General features: G+C 34.6%; 2 protein-coding genes across 2 annotated transcripts; both read right to left on the reverse strand.

The window, feature by feature from the left end:
* Positions 1-3,242: 3,242 nt before the first annotated feature.
* On the reverse strand, positions 3,243-15,504 carry LOC120875890 (putative olfactory receptor 56B2). Its single transcript, XM_040257646.1, has 2 exons — positions 15,501-15,504; positions 3,243-4,207 (listed from the first exon to the last, which is right to left on the reverse strand). The coding sequence occupies exons 1-2, from the start codon at positions 15,502-15,504 to the stop codon at positions 3,243-3,245; spliced, it is 969 nt and encodes a 322-aa protein (XP_040113580.1).
* Positions 15,505-16,414: 910 nt separating this feature from the next.
* Positions 16,415-17,380, reverse strand: LOC120876586 (olfactory receptor 52N4-like). The gene has a single exon (XM_040258561.1). It carries the CDS (start codon positions 17,378-17,380, stop codon positions 16,415-16,417), a length of 966 nt encoding a protein of 321 aa, XP_040114495.1.
* Between the last annotated feature and the right edge of the window lie 3,931 nt (positions 17,381-21,311).

Genomic DNA, 21,311 nt, shown 5'->3' on the forward strand with positions numbered 1-21,311 from the left:
ACTTACACCAAATATTGTAGTACCGACCAAAATTATGTTAGGTTTTTTCCAAAACAAATTTAAAATGATTTCAATACATTATAACTTAATTTTTCTACAAGGAAAATGGGCTCATACTATTCTGTAGGAGACAAGTGTGTTGAAGTTTTTACATCAACTCAAGAACATGGCTACTTATTTATAAGTACAATTATTGTCACCTGTTGACTATTCCCATTTCTAAACTCCATAGAAAATGTTGGCTTCCTCACTAGTCAGTCCTCAATTTTACATCCCATGTTCTTTTTCGAACATGAGGTTTATTCCTCCGAGTAGGTTTCACTGTCTAAAATGGATTAAATGCAGTCACAAATATGTATCTGGACTGAAGTGACTTAGCAGCAGCAGCAGCAGAAATAAAGTAAGTGAAAGAGATTCTTTTCTGGGGAGCAATGGGAGGTAGGTGAATGGCAAGTGTTGTGATCATACTCAAGAACTATTCTCCTGCTGTAGTCCCATTGCTCTGGTCATGAGGGTGATTCTGGCTTGATATTTACCACTACAGATTTGGATTCCTATTTACTTTGAAAAATAGCTACATACTCATAATAATCATAGAAAATTACAGTATATTGCAATCTGTGAATTGGAGAAATAAACATTTTTCGATTTAAATCCAATCTTTACTTCTGCCTTCTAATAGGCAGATGGAATCAAACCTTCAGTCCTGTGAAGTTAATAATTAATTAATGTACATCCAAAAATTATCTCCATATGTTTTCTGCCTACATATTAAGCAAAAACCCTGTTTCTATTCCTGCTTTTGCATACCTTAGTTTCTGAAGCAGAACAGTGAGCTGAATGCAATCTGGTCCAGGTGTTCAGGATATTAGTAAAAAAAAGGTCATGATTCTACACTATATGTACTTTCACAGTCCTCAGCTACTAAATCTCTTGATATTTGTACCTTTGAACTAAATATATTTTAAAATGTATTATGTATCCCAACGGAATATTTTAAAGCACTTGTGATACAGGTGCTGGCATTGGATTTAAGTCAACACCTATTGGAGAAGGAAAAGAAGTGAAAGCTTTCCATTCTTACTGTTTATAAAGTGACACACAAGTTAGAGAATAAATTTATCTGTATGTATTTATATCTGTGTGCTGGCATACGAGTCTTATATATGGGGGAGTGAGAATGAACACAATTTAGCTTTAATGAATATTGGATACTTTGATATTTATTGAAGTGTTTTTTTCTTTCCTTGTAAGGATATGTAGGACAGAAGTTAAAAGCACTAATGATGTTTCAGAAGGTTTTATTGACACTCATTTACATTCAAATTATATAACATACATGCAAATTCTGATATATTTATTTTTAAAATTTTTTACATCAAAAACATTTTATATTGGAGTATAGCTGATTAAAAATTTTGTGGTAGTTTTAGGTGGACAGCGAAGGAACTCAGTTATACATATATACCTATATTCATTCTCCCCTCATTTCTTAATATGCATTTTCTATATATGTTGAGACAATATTTGGATAAAACAATTTTGAAACATAAAGTCTTCTATTTTAATTTACAGAATATGATACTTAATTTAAATAATGATTATTCAGGAATTTTATGATTAAATAAAAGTGCATCTATGTATTTACACAATTTAATTAATAATTAATTGTATATATATATATAGAGAGAGAGAGAGAGAGAGAAACAGGAGGAAAATTTTAACACAGAGTTTGTTACACTTTATCTTTTTTTATTGAAGTGGAATACACAAGCCATAAGTGGTTATCATTTAAACCTCAGAAATGTAATATTAGTGCCTTTTACTACTTTTAAAATGTTGTGAAACCGTCACCAATATCTGATTTCAGGACATTTCAATTGCATAAAAAGAAAACTCCATAACCATTAATCAGTCACTACCTATTGATCTATTCCTCTGATCCCTTCCAACATCTAGTATGTTTTTTGATTCAGTAATTGATTTGATGTAATTGAAATCATATTGCAGTAGCCTTTAGTGTTTGCTTTTTTAAAATTAGCATAGTGTTTTCAAAGTTTATCTGTGAAAGGTCATACATCTGTATTTCATCCTTTCATGAATGAATAATAATCCTCACTATGGGTATGCTTCACTTCATTTATCCATTAAACAAAAGGATGAATATTTAAATTCTTTCCAATTTTTCACTAACAATGATGCTATGAACATTTGTGTATAAATTTTGTTGCTACTCTTATATTGTTATTCTGCTTATATACTTAGGAGTTGAACTTCTGTCATATAGTAATTGTGTTTCAAACTTTGTGTAGGCTGCAGTCCATGGGGTCGCTAGGAGTCGGACACGACTGAGCGACTTCACCTTCATTTTTTACTTTCCACTTTCATGCATTGGAGAAGGAAATGGCAACCCACTCCAGTGTTCTTGCCTGGAAAATCCCAGGGATGGGGGAGCCTGGTGGGCTGCCGTCTATGGGGTCGCACAGAGTCGGACACGACTGAAGCGACTTAGCAGCAGCAGCAGTATATATAAGATGTCTAATGTTTCCAGAAAATTGCCAATCTCTGTTAAATTAAAAAATACAGCCATTTTATTGTATATAGTGGTATCTTGTGGTTTGATTTGAATTCAGTAATACTCAGCAACTTTTCATATGTTTGTTGGATGTTGCACATCTTTATAGAAATGTCTATTGGAGTCCGTTTTCCATTTAAAGAATAGAAGACACATTAGAAAGCAAAAGTTGTACTCTATTAGTAATTGCATGAAATGTACATGGGTTCAGTTCAGTTCAGTCGCTCAGTCGTGTCCAACTCTTTGCAACCCCATGAATCGCAGCACACCAGGCCTCCCTGTCCATGGGTTAGACACTCTCATTAAAAAGAAAAGATTGTCAGATATCTACTCTAGCCATCCCTATATAACATTTTCCAGAATTTCTAGTCAGGGCAACAAGATACAAAAATGAAATGTATATTCCATTTGTCTCACCCTGGCTTCCTTGATTCAATCTGCATAACTGTGCTATTGTTCATTTTTTTTCTTTTGGATGAAGGCCTTTCTTGACAAACATGATTAAGTATTAGTTTCACCCCCTTTTTTGAAATTTCATTAATTGCATGTGATTCCTTATATTAATCAAAAATGGTTAGAATTCCTTAGTTCTTCTGTCATCTGCAGTCCTTGAGAATGTAATGAACACAGATGGAGGAAAATTTCAAAGGTGAGCATCCTCTCCAACTTAGTTGCCTTTGAAGTCCAGTTTAAGAACTTTATATAAGCCCTGTCTGAGCTCCTTGTTCTTGAGTGCGTAGACCATGGGATTGAGGGCAGGAGGAATAACATTATGGAGTACATTGAGTAGAGCTGGGATGAGGGGAACTGTAATTGCTGCACTGTGGGTGATAGAAATGACAATAATGACTGTGTAGAAGAAAAGAATCAGGATGAGGTGGGAAGTGCAAGTACTTAAGGCCTTGGATGCAGCTTCTGCTGAGTTCAACTTCAATACAGATTGAAGTATCAAGGCATATGATAAAATAATCAAACCCAAATCACTTCCCATGAGTGTCCAGGCCAGAAGTAGCTGGTAGATACTCTTGACTGTCTTGTCATCATCACAAGATAGGCTAGTGACTCCAAGATTTGAGCAAAGACAGTGCTCAATTTGGTTCTTTGAGCAGTACTGTCTCTGAGCTGCAAACACAGGAATTGGGATAGTAGTCAGGCTATTTCTGAGTGCCATGAACACAGTTGCTTTGACCACAAAGGAGCCAGTAATTATCGATGGATAGCGTAGTGGTCGACAAATGGCTACATATCTATCTATAGCCATGCAGACAAAGATGCCTGATTCCATGGCCACAAAACAGTGTATAGCATACATCTGTATAAAGCACCGAAGGAAACTGATGGCTTTTGCATTAAACCACAAGATCGCCAAAATCTTGGGCATGATGGTGGTAGCCAAACCCATGTCTACCACAGCCAGGATGCCCAGGAAATAATACATAGGCTGGTGCAATGTTGCCTCCTTGTTGATAACGATCAGGACAAGGATGTTGGCGCTGAGAGCTAAGAGGTAGAGCAGAGCCAGGGGCAGGGATAGCCAGTGTTGCCAGCTGTGAATGCCTGGGAATCCCAAAAGAATGAACTCAGAGACCTGGAACTTTGAGCTGTTGGAGTTGCTGAGATCCTGAAACTTCACTAAGTGAAAAAGTAGAGAGTTACTTTTCTTAATAATTTCTCTGACTGACAATATTTGAAAAGGTGTTATCCAGGTTCATAATATCAAAGATATTATAATATCAAAGAACATCAAAGGAGAATTCATTATCTTTATTATTCTCATTATAGCACTAACACTTCTTGGACATTTGTAATGAAACAGGAACTGTGGTAACACATTCTTTATTGTCAACTTGGCTAATGATCAGAAAATGATATAAAGGCAAGTCATATTTTTCCACCTTCTCGTAGCAGAAGATAGAACATTAAAGGAAATCAGGACCTTGTTATGATCTTCAGTCTTGTAAGTCATGGAAGTTGGACAAGATGAAAGTCCTCTGAAATTAGTCTGTTTCTTGACTGAATTTGCTAATGGGTTGTCTTCTTTAGAGACCAAATACATAGACTCAGAGTAGTAGATTTTATGCATGTAGTCATTTTAGATAAAATATTAGGCTATATATAATAAATTTTTTAAAAACTTACTTTTTGAAGATTTGAGAATTTATAAAGTACTCAGAAATGTCATTACTTTGAATTAAAATATATGAGTTCATGTAGCATATCTGCTTTATAGCAAGGAAAATAATGCCTAAAATGTTAACAATCTGTGTAAAACCAAGCAACTATGAAAGAGAGAAAAATGTCTTGGAAATCTCAGTATGTTTAAACCCAGTTGTCTCTTCTTTTGAGTAATTTTTCCCTATTCCAACATCTATTTGCTTCTTAGAGTACTGCAGACATTCACATTATAACTATTAAAGCAAACATAAAAATAAATAACAAAAAACTAACCAAACTAGTGAGTTTGAGGTAAATATTTTTTCAGAAGTTCTGCTAAAATCAAGTAACTCTATATCTAATACCCTTCCTACATGTGGTATTTATTTAGTGTTATTTTAAAATTGAAACAATACTGTTACTATGTATTTATACCAGATGTGTTATTATTTACTTTCTTTTAAGAATTTCATATATTAAAGATATAAATACAGGATATTTTAAAAATTTTGTTCAAAGTTATAGTTTAAACAAAGGAACAGTGTTGATGTAAACTTGGTGGGTGTATTTAGCTTAACCCAGATAATGGCATTCTGTTCTATTCAAAGCATAACAGATTCTGGAAACTAATGAAGAAGATGGAACTATAAGTTTTTAATTCTTAATGAAATACAGCAAACAGTATTTTACTAAATATTCTAAACATCAAATTAAAAATATTTGCGTTTGAAATGAAGGGATAAATTTAACATATCTTCTAAAACTGTCAAGATCCCATAGTAATCTAGAGAGATACTCTATAGGCAAATGTTACAGTGATTTCGATCTGGCCTTTTAACACCCAAATCTGAACAAGAAAATGACCTTAAGCATGATATATGGGTTCTTAATAGTGAGATTGCTTCATTAATTTAGAGCAATGAAATAACTTTCACTTTACTGAAATGAGCAACTAGAAAGCCTGTTTTTATTGTCTAAAAAAAGAAAAAAAGATGTGTATTAAAGCCTAGATCATTAAGTTAGTATACATATCTCTTGAAGAAACCAAGGCATGATGTATTTGCCATTTATATTACTGGTTTATTCTGAGAGACTGGCACTGAACAGGCACTCAGTATATATTAGTTATGTTAATAAATACTGAAGGAGGGTTATACAGTTTACATGTCCATGATTTTTTGTATTATTCATGAGGAGATTAGAGCCATTGGCAGATGAATATGTTAAATATGTAAAAGAACAATGATAGGGTAGGGGGAGCAGAAATAATCACGTCAAACGATCAAGGGTTAGAAGAAATAATGAATATTTTAACAAAGCCAAATGAAGTCAAGAATAAAACCATGAATATTAGAAAAAAACATGAAAAAGACAACTCACACATATCTCTAAACACAATAATTGCTATGGAGTATGCTTGTTGATTAAAATAGGCTTTCTGAGATTAAATTTTAAAAAGTTATGTAGCATTTATTTTAAAAATCACTTAAAATACAAAGTTTGAAAACAAATTATAGAACGAAAAAGTATTCTTAAGTAAAACTATTTAGTGATATCAACATTGGATGCTTTAGAGAAAATAATTCAGTTAAAATGATAATTATACAATGATGAGAGGAATGCTTCAACAAAACAATATATTTGTGCCTTGCCTGAATCTAAACACATAACTTTAACCTGAAAGAAATACAAGTAGAGAATTAAAAAGTCAAAATATTTCTTAAAATTAATCCTAAATTGTCAATGATATAGATTTGACAACACTAAAAGCAATTTTGCACCAAAAAATTTATGTATAAACTTACACGAAAAAATATGAGATTACAGAGCATTTTAAGCATAAAAGTAAGCCATGTTCTAATTATAAGTGAGAAGTAAAAAAGAGTGGATATATATTTACAAGACAGAGACAGACTCAAAGATCTTGAAATCAAGCTTTATAGGTACTTAAAGAGGGAATGTGGGGGGGGAGGGATAAATGGAGAGATCAGAATTAAAATACACACATTATTACATATAAGGGCTTCCCTGGTGGCTCAGATGGTAAAGAATCTGCCTGCAATGCAGGAGACCCTGGTTTAATTCCTGGGTCAGGAAGATATCCTGGAGAAAGGATATACCCACTCCAGTATTGGGCTTCCCTGGTGGCTCAGATGGTAAAGAATCCTCCTGCAATGTTCGAGACCTGGGTTCGATCCCTGGGTTGTGAAGATCCCCTGGAAGAGGGCATGTTAACCCACTCTAGTATTCTTGCCTGGAGATTCCGCACAGACTTGGGAGCCTGGTGGGAGTCCATAGCGTCGCAAGGAGTTGGACATGACTGAACGACTAAGACAGTACAGCACTATGTATAAAACAGACAACTAACAAGTACCTACTAATAGCACAGAGAACTCTACTCAATAATCTCTAATAACCTACTGGGGAAAAAAATCTGAAAAAGAATGGATATATATATATCTAGTATTGTCCCATGTGGGGCTAATGCTAAAGAACCCACCTGCCAATGCAGGAGACTTAGGAAAGATGTAGTTTTGATATCTGGGTTGGGAAGATCCCCTGGAGGAGGAAATGGCAAACTACTCCAGTATTCTTGCCTGTAAAATTCCATGGACAGAGGAGCCTGGTAGGCTCCAATTCATGGGGTCGCAAAGAATCAGACACCACTGCACGCTAACACTTTTATATATATGTATAACTGATTCAGTTTGCTATACACCTGAAGCTAACAGAACATTGTAAATCAACTGTACTCCAATAAAAATCTGAAAAACCAATCTGATTTAAAAAAAAAGAATTAACAAAATAAAGATCACAAATCAAAACTTTTTAAAAAACATTGATACCATAAAAGAGACAAAATATTATGAATGCATATATATATGAAAAGATTTAGTAACAATATGAAATAATAAATGGGTCAAATGTAAATAATAATGAAAATCACAAAAGGTAATGAATAGTAAAACGATGAGAAACAAAACTTGAGAGATATAGTTAAACTGATATCTAACACGTCTATAACCTAAATGAGTATATTACAAACAAAAATGTTTATGCTTTAGAATAATTACTTAGTACAGGAATTAAAATAACTGACTTCAGTATGGGCTTCCCTGGTGGCTCTGTGGTAAAGAATCGCCTACCAACACAGGAGATGCGGGTTTCATCCCTGGATCGGGAAGATTCCCCTGAAAAGGATATGGCAACTCACTCCAAAATTCTTGCCTGGGAAATCCCATAGCCATAGGAGCCTGGCGGGCTACAGTCCATGGGGTCACAAAAGAGTCAGACACAACTTGGTGACTAAACAATAGCAACAAACTTCAATATAAAGAGAGAAAACAGAATAAAAATAAAATGATAGGCTACTGGAATTTTTAAAAATATTAACAAGAAATCTCTAAGGATGAAAGATTTTATTTAAAGAGAGTCATAAAATACTAAGAAAGTATTCAATTGAAAACAAAGATAAAAAATTGGGACATGGCATGTAAAAATTATTTTATAATGCTATACAATGAAATGAATCATTTTATGACCCAAGATTGAACATTTAGGGTTTGTAAAATATTTTAAAGTTGTAATATTTTAAAAATTATTTTATAACTAACAAAAAATTTTATTAGTTATAATTCATTACATTAAAAAAATTAAGGGAAATGTATGTAGGGTGTAAAAGGTATATTGGATATTTTTATGTCTGCCACTCATTTTTGGGAGGGAGGGGGTAAAATAGACATAGAAGTGTTAGTTGATCAGTCATGTCCTACTCTTGAGTCCGACCCTTTGCAACCCCTGAGACTGCAGCTACTCTGTCCATGATTTTCCCAGGCAAGAAAACTGGAGTGAGTAGACATTCCCTTCTCCAGGGCATCTTCCAGACCCAGGGTTGCATTGCAGGCAGAATCTTTACCATCTGAGCCACCAGAGAAACCCCCAAATAGGCATAAAACAAGATTTATTATCTTAACTATTTTTAAGGGTACAGTGCCACTAGATATATTTCCCTTCTATAACCGTTACCATCATTCATCTCCTGACTCTTTTCATCTTGTAAAACTGTTATTCTGTACCTATCAGAAAATAACTCTACATTCTTTCCTCCTCAAATCCCCTAGAAACTAACATTACATTTTTTATCTTTATGATTTTGACCCTTCAAAATATCAGAGTGGAAATCATAGAGCATTTGTCTTTTTCTTACTGGCATTATGTCCTCAAGTTTCATCCTTTTTGTAGCACATTACAGAATTCCCTCCCTTTTTAAGGATAAATAACATTCCATCGTGTGTGTGTGTGTGTGTGTGTGTGTGTTTATTTTGTGTGTGTAACACATTTCTATTATCCATTTATTGACTGATGGACAGGGGATGCTTCTATGCTTTAGTGATTGTGAATAATGCTGCTATAAACATGGGTGTACAAATATGTATTCAAGACTTTGTTTACAATTATTTTAGATATATATTCAAAGGTGGAATTGCTGGATTATGTGGTAAACTTATTTTTAATTTTTTGAGAAACTGCTTTCTGCTAAATTTTTCTGTGAACTAAATTGCTCTAAAATATAAAGTATTAAAAAAACATTTAAATTTTAAACAAAAAATCAATGTGGCAAGGTATATCAGTGAGATGTTTGATTTTATCTATTTATTCTTACAAATTAAATTTAAACCAGGCAAAAAGGGAACTTTTGTAATATGCATTATACAGCAAAATTTTAAAATTACCTATTTAAGGAACAGGGCTTCCCTGATAACTCAGTTGGTCAAGAATCTGCCTGCAATGCAAGAGATTCTGGTTCAATTCCTGGGTCAAGAAGATCTGCTGGAGATGGGATAGGCAACTCACTCCAAATATTCTTGGGCTTCCCTTGTGGCTCAGTTGGTAAGAAATCCACCTGCAATGCAGGGGACCTTGGTTCAATCCTAGGATTGGGAAGGTCCCCTGGAGAAGACTACCCACTCCAGTATTCTGGCCTGGAGAATTCCATGGGGTGCCCATCATCTCAATTCCTATTCAATATAATTGAGATCTAAAAGTAATGAATTTGTAAGAACATACATACACACTCCCAGCTTGCAGCTTAGAAAGTGTAATGACCTAGATGAAAACACCAAAAAATTTTAGGACAAAGCTTTTTGAACATGAAAAATGGTTTGGAACAACTGTGTAATGTATTCTTAAACTGTATTATGTTTATTTATCCACTGATATGTGCTAAATATTAATATTACATCTTGCCCAGAGAGTAGGAGAAATCATGTCCTTTCAATTAAATGCTTGAATGTGTTATTCTTTCAGTTCAGCAAAAATTCAAATATTTTGGATGAAAATTTAGCTCCATGTGGTCCTATGAACTTGAAAAATTGATTAAGCCTCTAGGATCCTCTGTTCTAATCTATAAAATAATATTCATTTCTAGCTACAGGGGTTGGGAGAAGAATTAAATTATATTAAAATCCTTAGTTAAAATACTTTTAAGGCAGAATGACAATTAAACATTTATATAGTCAGTTTAAATGGGGTCCTAAATATCTGTTTCCTCAGTCAAGACAGTACCCATCAAGGTCTGATACCATGATATTTCTTAGAAGTCAAAAAGGTAAGAAAAACAAGTGCATGATTATCCACAGAAACTCAGTGGAATTGGAGCATGATGACTTCAGATACAGCCAGCTAAAATGTGGGCTTGGAAAATTTCATGAAAAATTTTACAGATAAAAAGTAATAAAATTAAGAAAACACCAGATATGACTCTAAAGAATGTTGGTATTAATACACGTTACCATAATTTTTTATATATCAGGACATAGTGATTATGGAAAATTCTAATATTTTGACATGTCAAGGTCAATAACATTCAATATTTAGGTTAATTTCACACAGAGTGCACTTCATAATTTCTATAGAGACATTAAAGGATTATTATGCAGATACTCCCATCACAAATGAATCCTTCTATAAGATAACCCCAAATTGCTGCAAAAGATGAAAAGACTGGCTCTGGCCCCAACAATGTACTTACAGTGGGGGTACTGTACTTGACTCATCTTAAGTAGGGAGTATTGTACTCAACTTGTATTGGGTATAGTCGAATTTCAGTATACTAGCAACTGGCTTACAACTAATGCAGATGGATTCTAGATTTTAGGACAGATGGAGATAAACTCAAGGGGCCTACTGTGATGGAAAGAAAGCCAATTCCCTGGAGTTTTAAAAGCCAAGTCAGACTGACATAGTCAAACCCAGGAGAATGTTGTAATTAGGGATAAGTATTAAAGTCTTGTCATTTAGCTAACTTCCTAATTTGAGTTTAATAGACTTTTATTAAAACAAGCATAAATGTGTTGAAATATCTATGTTTTAGAATAGCTTTCTTTTTATAGAAAGCCTTTTGAAAAAAAATTTTGAAGGAAAAGTGGAATGTGACATCTCTTCCTCCTTGTGTATGTACTTTAATTTTATATATACAGAAATTGCAGAGGGATTCTCTCTCAATTTGTCTCTCTAGAAATAGTCCAATTTTAAATGAAAGAAGAGCATCCAAAAGTAATTGGCTTGGTGAGCTCTCAGTATATGTAAATGACAAACTACCTGAAAACAGACTTGAAATTCTTGCACCATGTTGCACTTAACCTAGATTGTCTGATCTCCATTGAGTAATGAGAAAAAAGAGTGTACCCTAACTCTCTGATAGGCTGCAGAGTAGCTAATTTCTTTCTGGGTAACTCTTCAAGAAGAGTTCAATCATTCACCTGAGTCCTACCTCAACCAGCCCTACACAATCATGCACAAATCAGCAAAGCCTGATATCACTCAGTATGTGGTAGAACTGAACTTGGGATTCATGTGCTTATCATTTTCCACTCATCTTATCTCTACAAAGGACAATGCCAAGACTATATCAGAATCACTATTAATCAAAACTAATCCTATTTTGAGGCCTATTCCAAATTCATACATAAACTGACCCAGTAGTTACATTGAACAAGAAGGAAAAATTTTCTGCCTTTAGGGACATTCATTACATTTTGCTCAGACTCGGTCCGAGCAAAGACTCAGACATGTCTGACGCTTGCTACCCCATGGACCACCAGGCTCCTCCATCCATGGTATTTCCCAAGCAAGAATTCTGGAATGGATTGCCATTTTCTTTTTTTGGGGGATCGTCCCCATCCAGGGATCAAACCCAGGTCTCCTACATTGCAGGTGGCTTCCTGCACTACAGGCAGATTCTTTACCAACTGAGTCACCAGGGAAGCCCTACATTTTAGTTGGAGAGAAAAATATATAATTAAAAATGCTTAAAGAAATAATGATTTTAATGATATAGTAATTGGAGAAATTTTTACAGAGTTTAGAACTTAGACTTGAAACATGCAAAAAAAAAAAGCCATGAATAACATGATTAGCAAGTATAAACAGTGAGCAGATATGAAATTCCACAGCAAGCAGAGAGAAAACATAAATCTATTAACAAGACTGGAAGATGTGTAATAAATGTGTAATTTACAAGTAAATGTATATCGGGTTCCAAATAACATCTGAATCCCTCAAAAAACCTTCTCAATAAAATATATTATCTAACTATAATAAAGCTGAAACTTAATAACAAAGGAAGAATTAGAGGAGAGTCTAAAATATAATGCAACTACTTTTGAGAAAAAACATTTATAAAAATTAATACTATTTAAAGAACTTCATGATAAAATATCATGATATGTCTAAAGCATATATCCAAAGAAGTTTTCTCTATTTTTAGCTTTATAACCTCTATCAAAAGAGAAGAATTAGCAATAATAAAGAAAATACTTGATACAAAGTCCAAACAAAGAGCAAGTGAGTCAACTCAAAACAAGAAAATAAACAAGAGCAGAAATTCATGCAATTAAAATAAGAAAAACTATGAAATATACATTAAGGAAAACAAAAAGTTACTTAAAATATTCAAATAGATATATTTCTTGTAAAAAAATTGATTAAGGGGAAATTAGAAATGAGATACAATTAAACCAAATTCAGACCTTCAAAGATTATTAGAAATGAACATCATGTACTCAACTTAAAATAGTGTTTACATTACAAATACTATATGCTAACAAACTTGAAAACAAAAAATAACACAAAAGAATTAAAACATAAGCAAGAAAACTTATTAAAGAAATCAACCTCCTATTCAAATCTCTCCAATCCACTGTATTCCCCTAACAAGGAAGTATGCTGTCAAAAACAATGGATCTATATTGTTTCTCTTTACTGAAGAAGAACAAGTTTCTTAATTCTTGGCTTATACAAAGTATGACCAGATATAGTAAAATAGGAAAGACGTACAATTTATTTGCAAGGCACTTGTAAGGTCAAAGGCGCATACTGTACAAGTAATATATAGCAATAGAAACAAAGTTATAGATGTTGTTTCTTCATAAATTTATATTAAAATTTATAAACAAAAGTTAACCAGTAACAGTGCTCTAAAACCATATAAATAATCAAAGAATGTTTATTCCAATGATACACTTTTGATTTAATCTAGCAAAGTTAAATATTTCTTTACAGTATTAAAAAAGGATAAAAAAACATATAATTATGGAATATTTGTAGAAATTATGGAAAATCATTTTATAACTTTCTATGTCAATTTATAATAAAAAAAATTTTAAAAAGAGGAAAACTTTTTGATTAAATAAAAGATATGTACTGAAAAGCCCAAGTTGTATCATACTTAGCAAGGAGTTTTCAGACTTCATCTTACTAACATCAAAGCAAGGCAAAGAAGGACTTCCCTGACAGCCAGTGGTTAAGACTTTACCTTCCAACATTGGGGTGGTGGTGGTGGTGCAAATTTGATCCCTAATCAGGAAGCTATGATTCCACATACATTGGAGCCAAAAAAAAAAAAGCATAAAAGAGAAATAAATAGTGTAACACATTCAATGAAGACTTTAAAATGGTCCACATTAAAAAAAAAAAAACAAAACTCAAGAGAAAAGAGCAAGGCCAAGATATCCAAAGCCACTCCATATACTGGTGATTGTGAAAATTGAAGAAAACATTAAATTTTTAATGTTTCTGAGGTAAAAAAAATGTATTTGTAGGCATCAGGAATGAATGCATTATGTTCAATATTTCTGAGAGGTAATATTGGATGAGAACGGAGAATAATCTATTCAATTCGAGCTGGAAGGCAATGGTGAAGTCACTAAAGTAATTCCAGGTGATGGGTAGGAAAGAAGATACCTAAGCTGGCTTTGTTTTGAGAAAGAGGAAAAAGTGAATGTTGACAATTCATTACAGAAGTCTTATTCTTAAAAGTGAGAAAAGATTCTATTTTAAGAGGTGGGGTGGTTTTTTGGAATGATTTTAAAATGGAAGTAGTAGGGGAAAATTGGGCAAAATTAAATAAAATGTAATGAGTTCACATAAATTGAATCAAAGGAAAAAATGTGTTTTCTTGTTAGCTGGTTAGAGAGGGATCAGAGTAAAAATTAAGTTTCTCTTTATTCTATTCTATTTAATTTACATTACTTCTGTAATATTAATGTAAAAGTACTATTTTATTTTGTCTCTCTTCTAATTATTAATTTGTGAAAAATTTAAAGAGAATGTAGATTCCGTTCTCAGATGGAAAGAAGACACAAAATAAGTACTTTCCCCCTTTCTTATCCTGTGTTTATAAAATAACATTTATCATTATGTTTCTTAATTTGTTTAACAGATTATGTTGTCTCTCCAGACTATGTAGTTTTGAAGGCCATCTTGAATAAACCTGAAGATCCCACCAGTCTGTGGGGAAGCAGTTTTATTTGAGATCCACAAAAGAAGAATGCTGTTAGGTGAATAATATATTTCTAAATTAGAAATCCAGAGACTTTGACTTCATTAAATTAGTGACCTCATGTATACCTCCTAGTTCTTCCATCAGAAAGACAACATTGAAAATAGAGGAATTTTGATAATGATGAGCAAAGTACAGAATTTATTTTCCAGGGGAAAATAACAATAGCCTTCAAACTGGAAATACCAGTCCCTATTTGGATATAGGATAAAGTGGAATCTGGCAGCAGATGATCTCTTTCCATCAGACAATCATTGAAGCTGATTTTCTTTCCCTCAATTGTCTCAATATTCTTTGATGTTTTTGTTCATGGAGATATCGGTTAATGATGAGACGAGTCTTTCCCAGGGTTAGGAGATGAAAACACTTAGAAAGTATGGTGCCCATGCCAGTAATGTTGAGATTCTGGAGACACTTACTGGGAATGCAGTAGTCAACACTCTTCTATGTCATGATGCCAGGAGCCAGCATGGGAGATCCCACCCGTGACAAGGTCATGCGGAAAAGCCTGACAAGGCAAGGCAGATCAGGTCTCAAGGGGTCTTCTGCCCGAGCATCTACCCCAGAACCAAAACCTGTCTGTTTACTGTCTGCTATACTACACTCTTCTGACATTAACAAGGGCTATCCCTGACCACATTTCTCTGAAGAAAACAACTTAGAGCTTTAGTTAATAATTCTCCTGGGCATAATAAGAGTGTTCCAATCCAAACCCCTCTGATGATTTTCTAAGTAACCTGACAGGTTTGTTCAGGCTCCTGCAGTTATGCATGTGATTGTTTATGGCCTCCCAACTGTGAGAGGCACAGGAAGCCTATAATATTCTAAAAATACAGAGTCTTATGGGGAGTTAAGAAATTAGTAGAATAGTACTGGTGGAGGGTTTCATTGTTGAGCCAATATTTGCTGCTAAGTTTCCATATTCCTTACCCATTATGTTTTTGAGAACATACATTAATTAGTATAGTTGGTATGTGGAAAAATAAGCTGTAGCCTTTGATTTAACCACATCAGAAATTCTTCCCATGTTATAGCCCACTTCACCCTTAACCTATGGGAATGTAACCCTTTCTAATGCTTTCTGAGAGTGGAGCCTGACTTTAGAATAATCACCTTTGGAGAAAATAAGTTTTATGGTTGACTAATCATTATCAGAAAGGGTCATAAAAATGTTAGCAGGCCTTCTGGCCAGAAGATGATGTAAATTACCTGAGACCTCTGTATTTCTATGTACAGCTCAAGGTATATAAGACCCCTAGAAAATAAAGTTTGGGCCTAGCTCAATGATGCTTGGTCTCCCCGTGTCGTACTTTCTTTCTCCCTTTATCTCTTTTTCAGGCTGATTTCTTGGAGCTCAGAGGCTCTCTGCATTCACTTTTTTGCCTGGGCTTCTAAGACCTGATCTGGAAGGCACTCTGCGTCTTTACTCCTTCGGGAGACTGAGAGGGCGCCTGCGGCCTATGTGAACAGAGCAAGTTCCTTGTCTGGAGCTTTATTGGCTTTCTGCGTAAGCCAAGGAATATCAGTCTCTTTCTCGCCTCTATTTTCTTAACTGAACTGTAGCATTCCTTCCTTATCTCCCTCTAGATCTCTAATTAATCTTTTTCAGATGCCGACGCCATCCCCCTGAGGATACCCTGGATCCAACTGGGGCTGGACCCCAGTATCATGGCCAAAATGGTGCTCTCAGGAAGGGATTATTAGACCCTGACTATATTGCCAACAGAAATATCCCTTTCCTTCTATTTTCTCCCCTGGATTCCCTTCCCTCTCCTCCTCCTTTCTCTTTCCCTTGCTCCTCTTTCCCTTCATTTCTTTTCCCTTAGCTGATATATATAGCCCTTTCATATGCTGTGGGATTTAGTATCCTTAGAACCTAAAAGGATCCTTATGACGCAGTCTCGTATCTGCTTGGTTTTCACTCCATAGACGATAGGATTCATGGTGGGAGGCAAGAGCAAATAAATATTGGCAACAATGATGTGGCATGATGGAGGAATCCTGTGACCCCCAAAGCGGTGGGAAAAGAAAGAAAAGAAGGCTGGGCTGTAGGAGAAAACTATAGCACAGATGTGGGCAGTGCAGGTGCTGAAGGCCTTCCACCGAGCTTCTGCTGAGGAGAGGCTGACCACCGTGCAGATGATCATTGTGTAGGAGACTGAGATGCACAAGATGTCAAAACCCCCTATCAGGAGGGCAACCATCAGACCATAGATGACATTGATCTTGATATTTCCACAAGATAACTTGGCTACAGCCATGTGGTCACAGTAGGTATGGTGTATTATATTGCCCCTGCAATAGGGTAGTCTTTTGATGATGAAAGTCAAGGGAATAACAAGCAACACACCTCTCAGGAAAGTGACAAGTCCTGCCTTTGCAATAATAGGGTTGGTGAGGATAGTTGAGTAACGCAGAGGGTAGCAGATGGCCACGTAGCGGTCTAAGGCCATAAGCATAAGCACCCCAGACTCCATCCCTGTGAAGGCATAGATGAAGAACATCTGGACCAGGCATTCATCAAAGCTGATTTCTTTAAGATGGAACCAGAAAATGCAGAGGGCTTTAGGAATTTTAGTAGTGCACATGACAAGGTCAGTTAGAGAAAGCATGGCCAAGAAGTAATACATGGACCTGGGCAAGGAATCCTCACAGCGAATGAGGTAGAGGAGTCCACAATTACCAACCACAGCCACAGCAGACATTGTGCAGAATGGCAAAGAAATCCAGAAATGCCTGTGCTCCAGTCCTGGGATTCCAGTAAGAATGAATGAAGCTGGTGTCAAGTCTGTTTGGGTCAGAATCCTCATGATCAAGTTGGTATAATCATTAAGCAGCTAGTAGGATTTTCCTGGGTTTCTTTGTTTTCTATTTTCCGATCCTTCAGGATTAGAGGTGGAAAGGGAGAAAAATCTTAGTTGTACTCTCTCTTTCACTCTCGACTTCTTTCAGCCAAATGTGCATTTTAATATCAAATGATCAAATTTTTAAATGCAGTAGAATACTTAAGTTAAAACCAAGTATGTGTTCTATGTTAATTCTGTTTATCAATTCATTCAACAAACAGTTATTTAGCAGTCACTGTGTCCCAAGTCACATATATTGTTTCCACATTATTTTGAAATAAAAAATGGCATAGATTAAATCCTCATAAATTTATAATTAAAGGCAATTGTATTGAGATCTTTCTAATAAGGTTTTGTTAGAATATCTTATTTAAATGTTAATTGTGATACACATATTCTGATGAGTGTTTTCTTAAGGCAAACTTTGTTGATCACTTCTTGCACGGCCTGACACAAGATAACGTTGTTTTCCCATCCTGAACCCCGCCCCGCCTCCCTCCCCGTACCATCCCTCTGGGTCGTCTCAGTGCTCCAGCCCCAAGCATTCAGGATGCGGAACACGTGTATACCTGTGGCGGATTCATGTTGATGTATGGCAAAATCAATACAATATTGTAAAGTAATGAACCTCCAATTAAAATAAATAAATTTACATTAAAAAAAGACAATGTTGTTTTTATTGTTATTGATTTTAAAGGGTTATATTTCTGCTGTACTAAACTTTACAAATATTAACTCATTAATCCTCACAAGTCCAGAAAGTATTTTTAAATTAATCTGCACTTTATAATTGATTAAATGGAGGCACTGTGTAGATGAGACTTCTACATGTCTGAGTTGCTGTGTGTTCAGTTCCAAAACTGAGCCCTCTCTGACCTCTTTTTTTATGATTTGTTTCTTCTAAATTTTGACAGAGAAATGTGTGTTAGAAAAAATAGTACCCTGATAATTTGGTAAAGAATCTGCCTGCAATGCAGCAGACCCTGGTTCAAGTCCTGGGTTGCGAAAATCTGCTGGGGAAGGGATAGACTACCTACTGTAGTACTCATGGGCTTCCCTTGTGGCTCAGCTGGTAAAGAATCTGCCCACAGTGAGAGTAGACCTGGGTTCAGTCCCTGGGTTGGGAAGGTACTATATTGCTCCTTGAATGTTATTTCAAACAAGTTTTAATGATTTATTTTTATCGCTTGCTTTGTTTTTTCTTTTATTTTGGAAATGTTTCTTAATTGTCAATTTTTGACTACCAATTCACATTTAATAAAGAATCTTTAGAAAGGTGATTTGAAACTCCAGGTTATGAGTGAGTCTCATCAATTGATAGCACTTATTGCATATTCTTCTAGGGACCTCTTCATTGCATCCTTAGTTATCAGTGTTTACCATATCTCAGCTTATTATTTGATTCTTCATTCCTTAGGTATCATCACTGGTGTTGACATAAGCTAATAACTGCAAAGCTAACAGACACCTTGTAATCTGCCTTATAGACAAAAGAACAATATATGTTGGTAATAAAAGAATATGTTTCCTTGATTACCAATATTGTCAGCAAGGTTTTTTTTTTTTCTGTCAGGTGTGTAAAGTTCTACTTTGTGTACATTATATTTTTCAGATAACTTTTATAGGTATTATTAAAAGTGACAAAACTAACAATTCACATATATATGTACATATACATATATATGCATAAAACACATGCACACAAACACCATAGATATATGTATGTTTGTATGAGTGGAAAAAATTTAGATTTTGAAATATATTTTAAAAAAATATTTGGCCAGCATAAATGAAATTGTCATAAGTGATGAAAAACAAGATTGCTGCTCATTTGTCCCTTTCAATATATTTGATCAACTAACTCAATTATGGGAATTCATATAATATTGATAAAAGTAGAAAAGCTAGGGAAAACATAGATACACAGAAACTGAGAATATAAATATTCCAAAATTACCTGCGTTCTATTCTTAAGAATATAATTCTTAAATATGAGATGAAATATCCTATTTATGTCTCTTGTGTTTTCCTTTTTATGGTTCTAGTGGCCATTAATGAAACTAACTATTGTTATGTGAGAATATCTTATTTTCTATAAATTTATCAAACTCTTAAAGATAGAAGCTTATACCAAGTAACAAAATATTAACCACAAATTAGACCTTTTCCAAATTACATTCACATTGATTTTGAATGTAAGCTAAATTGTTCTCCAAGGAAAATGGATTCATACTGTGCTTTCAGTGGGCAAGTATACCAATATACAAGGATTAATAAATAGTAACATCAATACATGAACACCAGAACTTATCAAGTACAATATTTTATAGTCTGTCATTTATTCTCACTCTCAGTTTCCATAGATAATCAGTTTATTTCCTTACTAGACTGTCCTCAAGTTTATAACTGTTTGTTCTCTCAATATGACAGTGAATTCCTCCAACTAAATTTGCCATCTAAAATAGATATAAAAAACAGTGACAAATAGTGTCTCTAGAATGTAAATTAGATTCTCATTTGAGAAGAATAGGAGGGCAGGTAAAAAAAGAGTTTTGTGACCATGATGAAGAACGTGACCATTCTGTAGCTTTTCTCCCATTCTTCCTGTTACAGGAATTATTTAGACTTGAGTTCCACTACAATAGAACCAAAGATGCCTATTTGTTTAGGAAAATAGCTAGATATTCATAGTCATGATGGAAAGTTACACTGGATTGCAATCTGTTAGGAAATAAACATTTTCAGGAAAGCTCAATCTTTTACAACACTTCTGCCTTCAACTGGGTAGATGGAATCAAACCCCAAGTTGTACGAATCTAACAGTCAATTCATATACATCCCAAAACTCTCCACTTCTTTATACTGCCTACTAAGTAAAAGAATCCTGTCTGCACTCTCACTTTTATATACCCTTTAATACCTTGTTTTCTGGTGAGGGAACAATAAGCTGAATGCAATCTGTTTCAGATGGTCAGGCGTTTGGTCAAAAAACATCACAATTCTACAAATATACATACACACGTATGCACACAATTCTCAACTTTTCAATCCTTTGTTATCTGTACTACGGAAATGAGCATTTAAGGAAAAATATGTGTTGCAAATCCCAAGGGGAGATTTCAAAATATTGGAGGCACAGGTGCTCTTGTGGGAATCAAGCTTGCTCCTATGGGAAGATTAAAAAGTAATGAAAGTTTTCGGTTCTTACTACCCATATAGTGATATGTAAATAAGTGAATAGTTCCATGTGTGTATATTTGTGCGTTGTGTGAGAGCATGTATAAATAGCAAGGAATGAAAATAAAGAAAATAAATGCAAAATTTTTAATGAAAAATAATGACTTTAATATTTATTGCAGAGTATTGTTTCTTTCTGTGGAAGACATTATGGGAGGCAAATTGAAAGCGCTTGAGTTACAGAATATTTCAATCATTCACTCACCCATCTATTTTCCTTTTATTTGTTTTATTTTTCATCTCTCTAAATAACATCATTGAGGATTTGGTACTCCCAGAACCTTCACATATAAGAGGAAAATTGTGAACAAATTCAAAAATGCGTGCAACTTAGCCCAAGAATATATGCACAGCGTTAAAGGTACACAGACTGCTCATGGGAATTAAACTAACTCCTATCTGAGGAGGAAAATGGAAGGTTTACATTCTTATCATCTATGAAAAGTGAAAGTGAAGTCGCTCAGTTGTGTCTGACTCTCTGCGACTCCATGGACTGCAGCCTACGAGACTCCTCCATCCATGGGATTTTCCAGGGAAGAATACTAGAGTGGGTTGCCACTTCCTTCTCCAGGGGATCTTCCTGACCCAGGGATCAAACCTGGGTCTCCCACATTGTAAGCAGACGTTTTACCGTCTAAGCCACCAGGGAAGCTCTTTT

This window comes from Oryx dammah, unplaced genomic scaffold, assembly GCF_014754425.2.
Source record: "Oryx dammah isolate SB20612 unplaced genomic scaffold, SCBI_Odam_1.1 HiC_scaffold_17, whole genome shotgun sequence".
NCBI lineage: Eukaryota > Metazoa > Chordata > Mammalia > Artiodactyla > Bovidae > Oryx > Oryx dammah.

Excerpts from the sequence above, each read along its gene's own strand:
- LOC120876586 (XM_040258561.1), bottom strand. The coding sequence starts at position 17,380 with ATGAGGATTCTGACCCAAACAGACTTGACACCAGCTTCATTCATTCTT.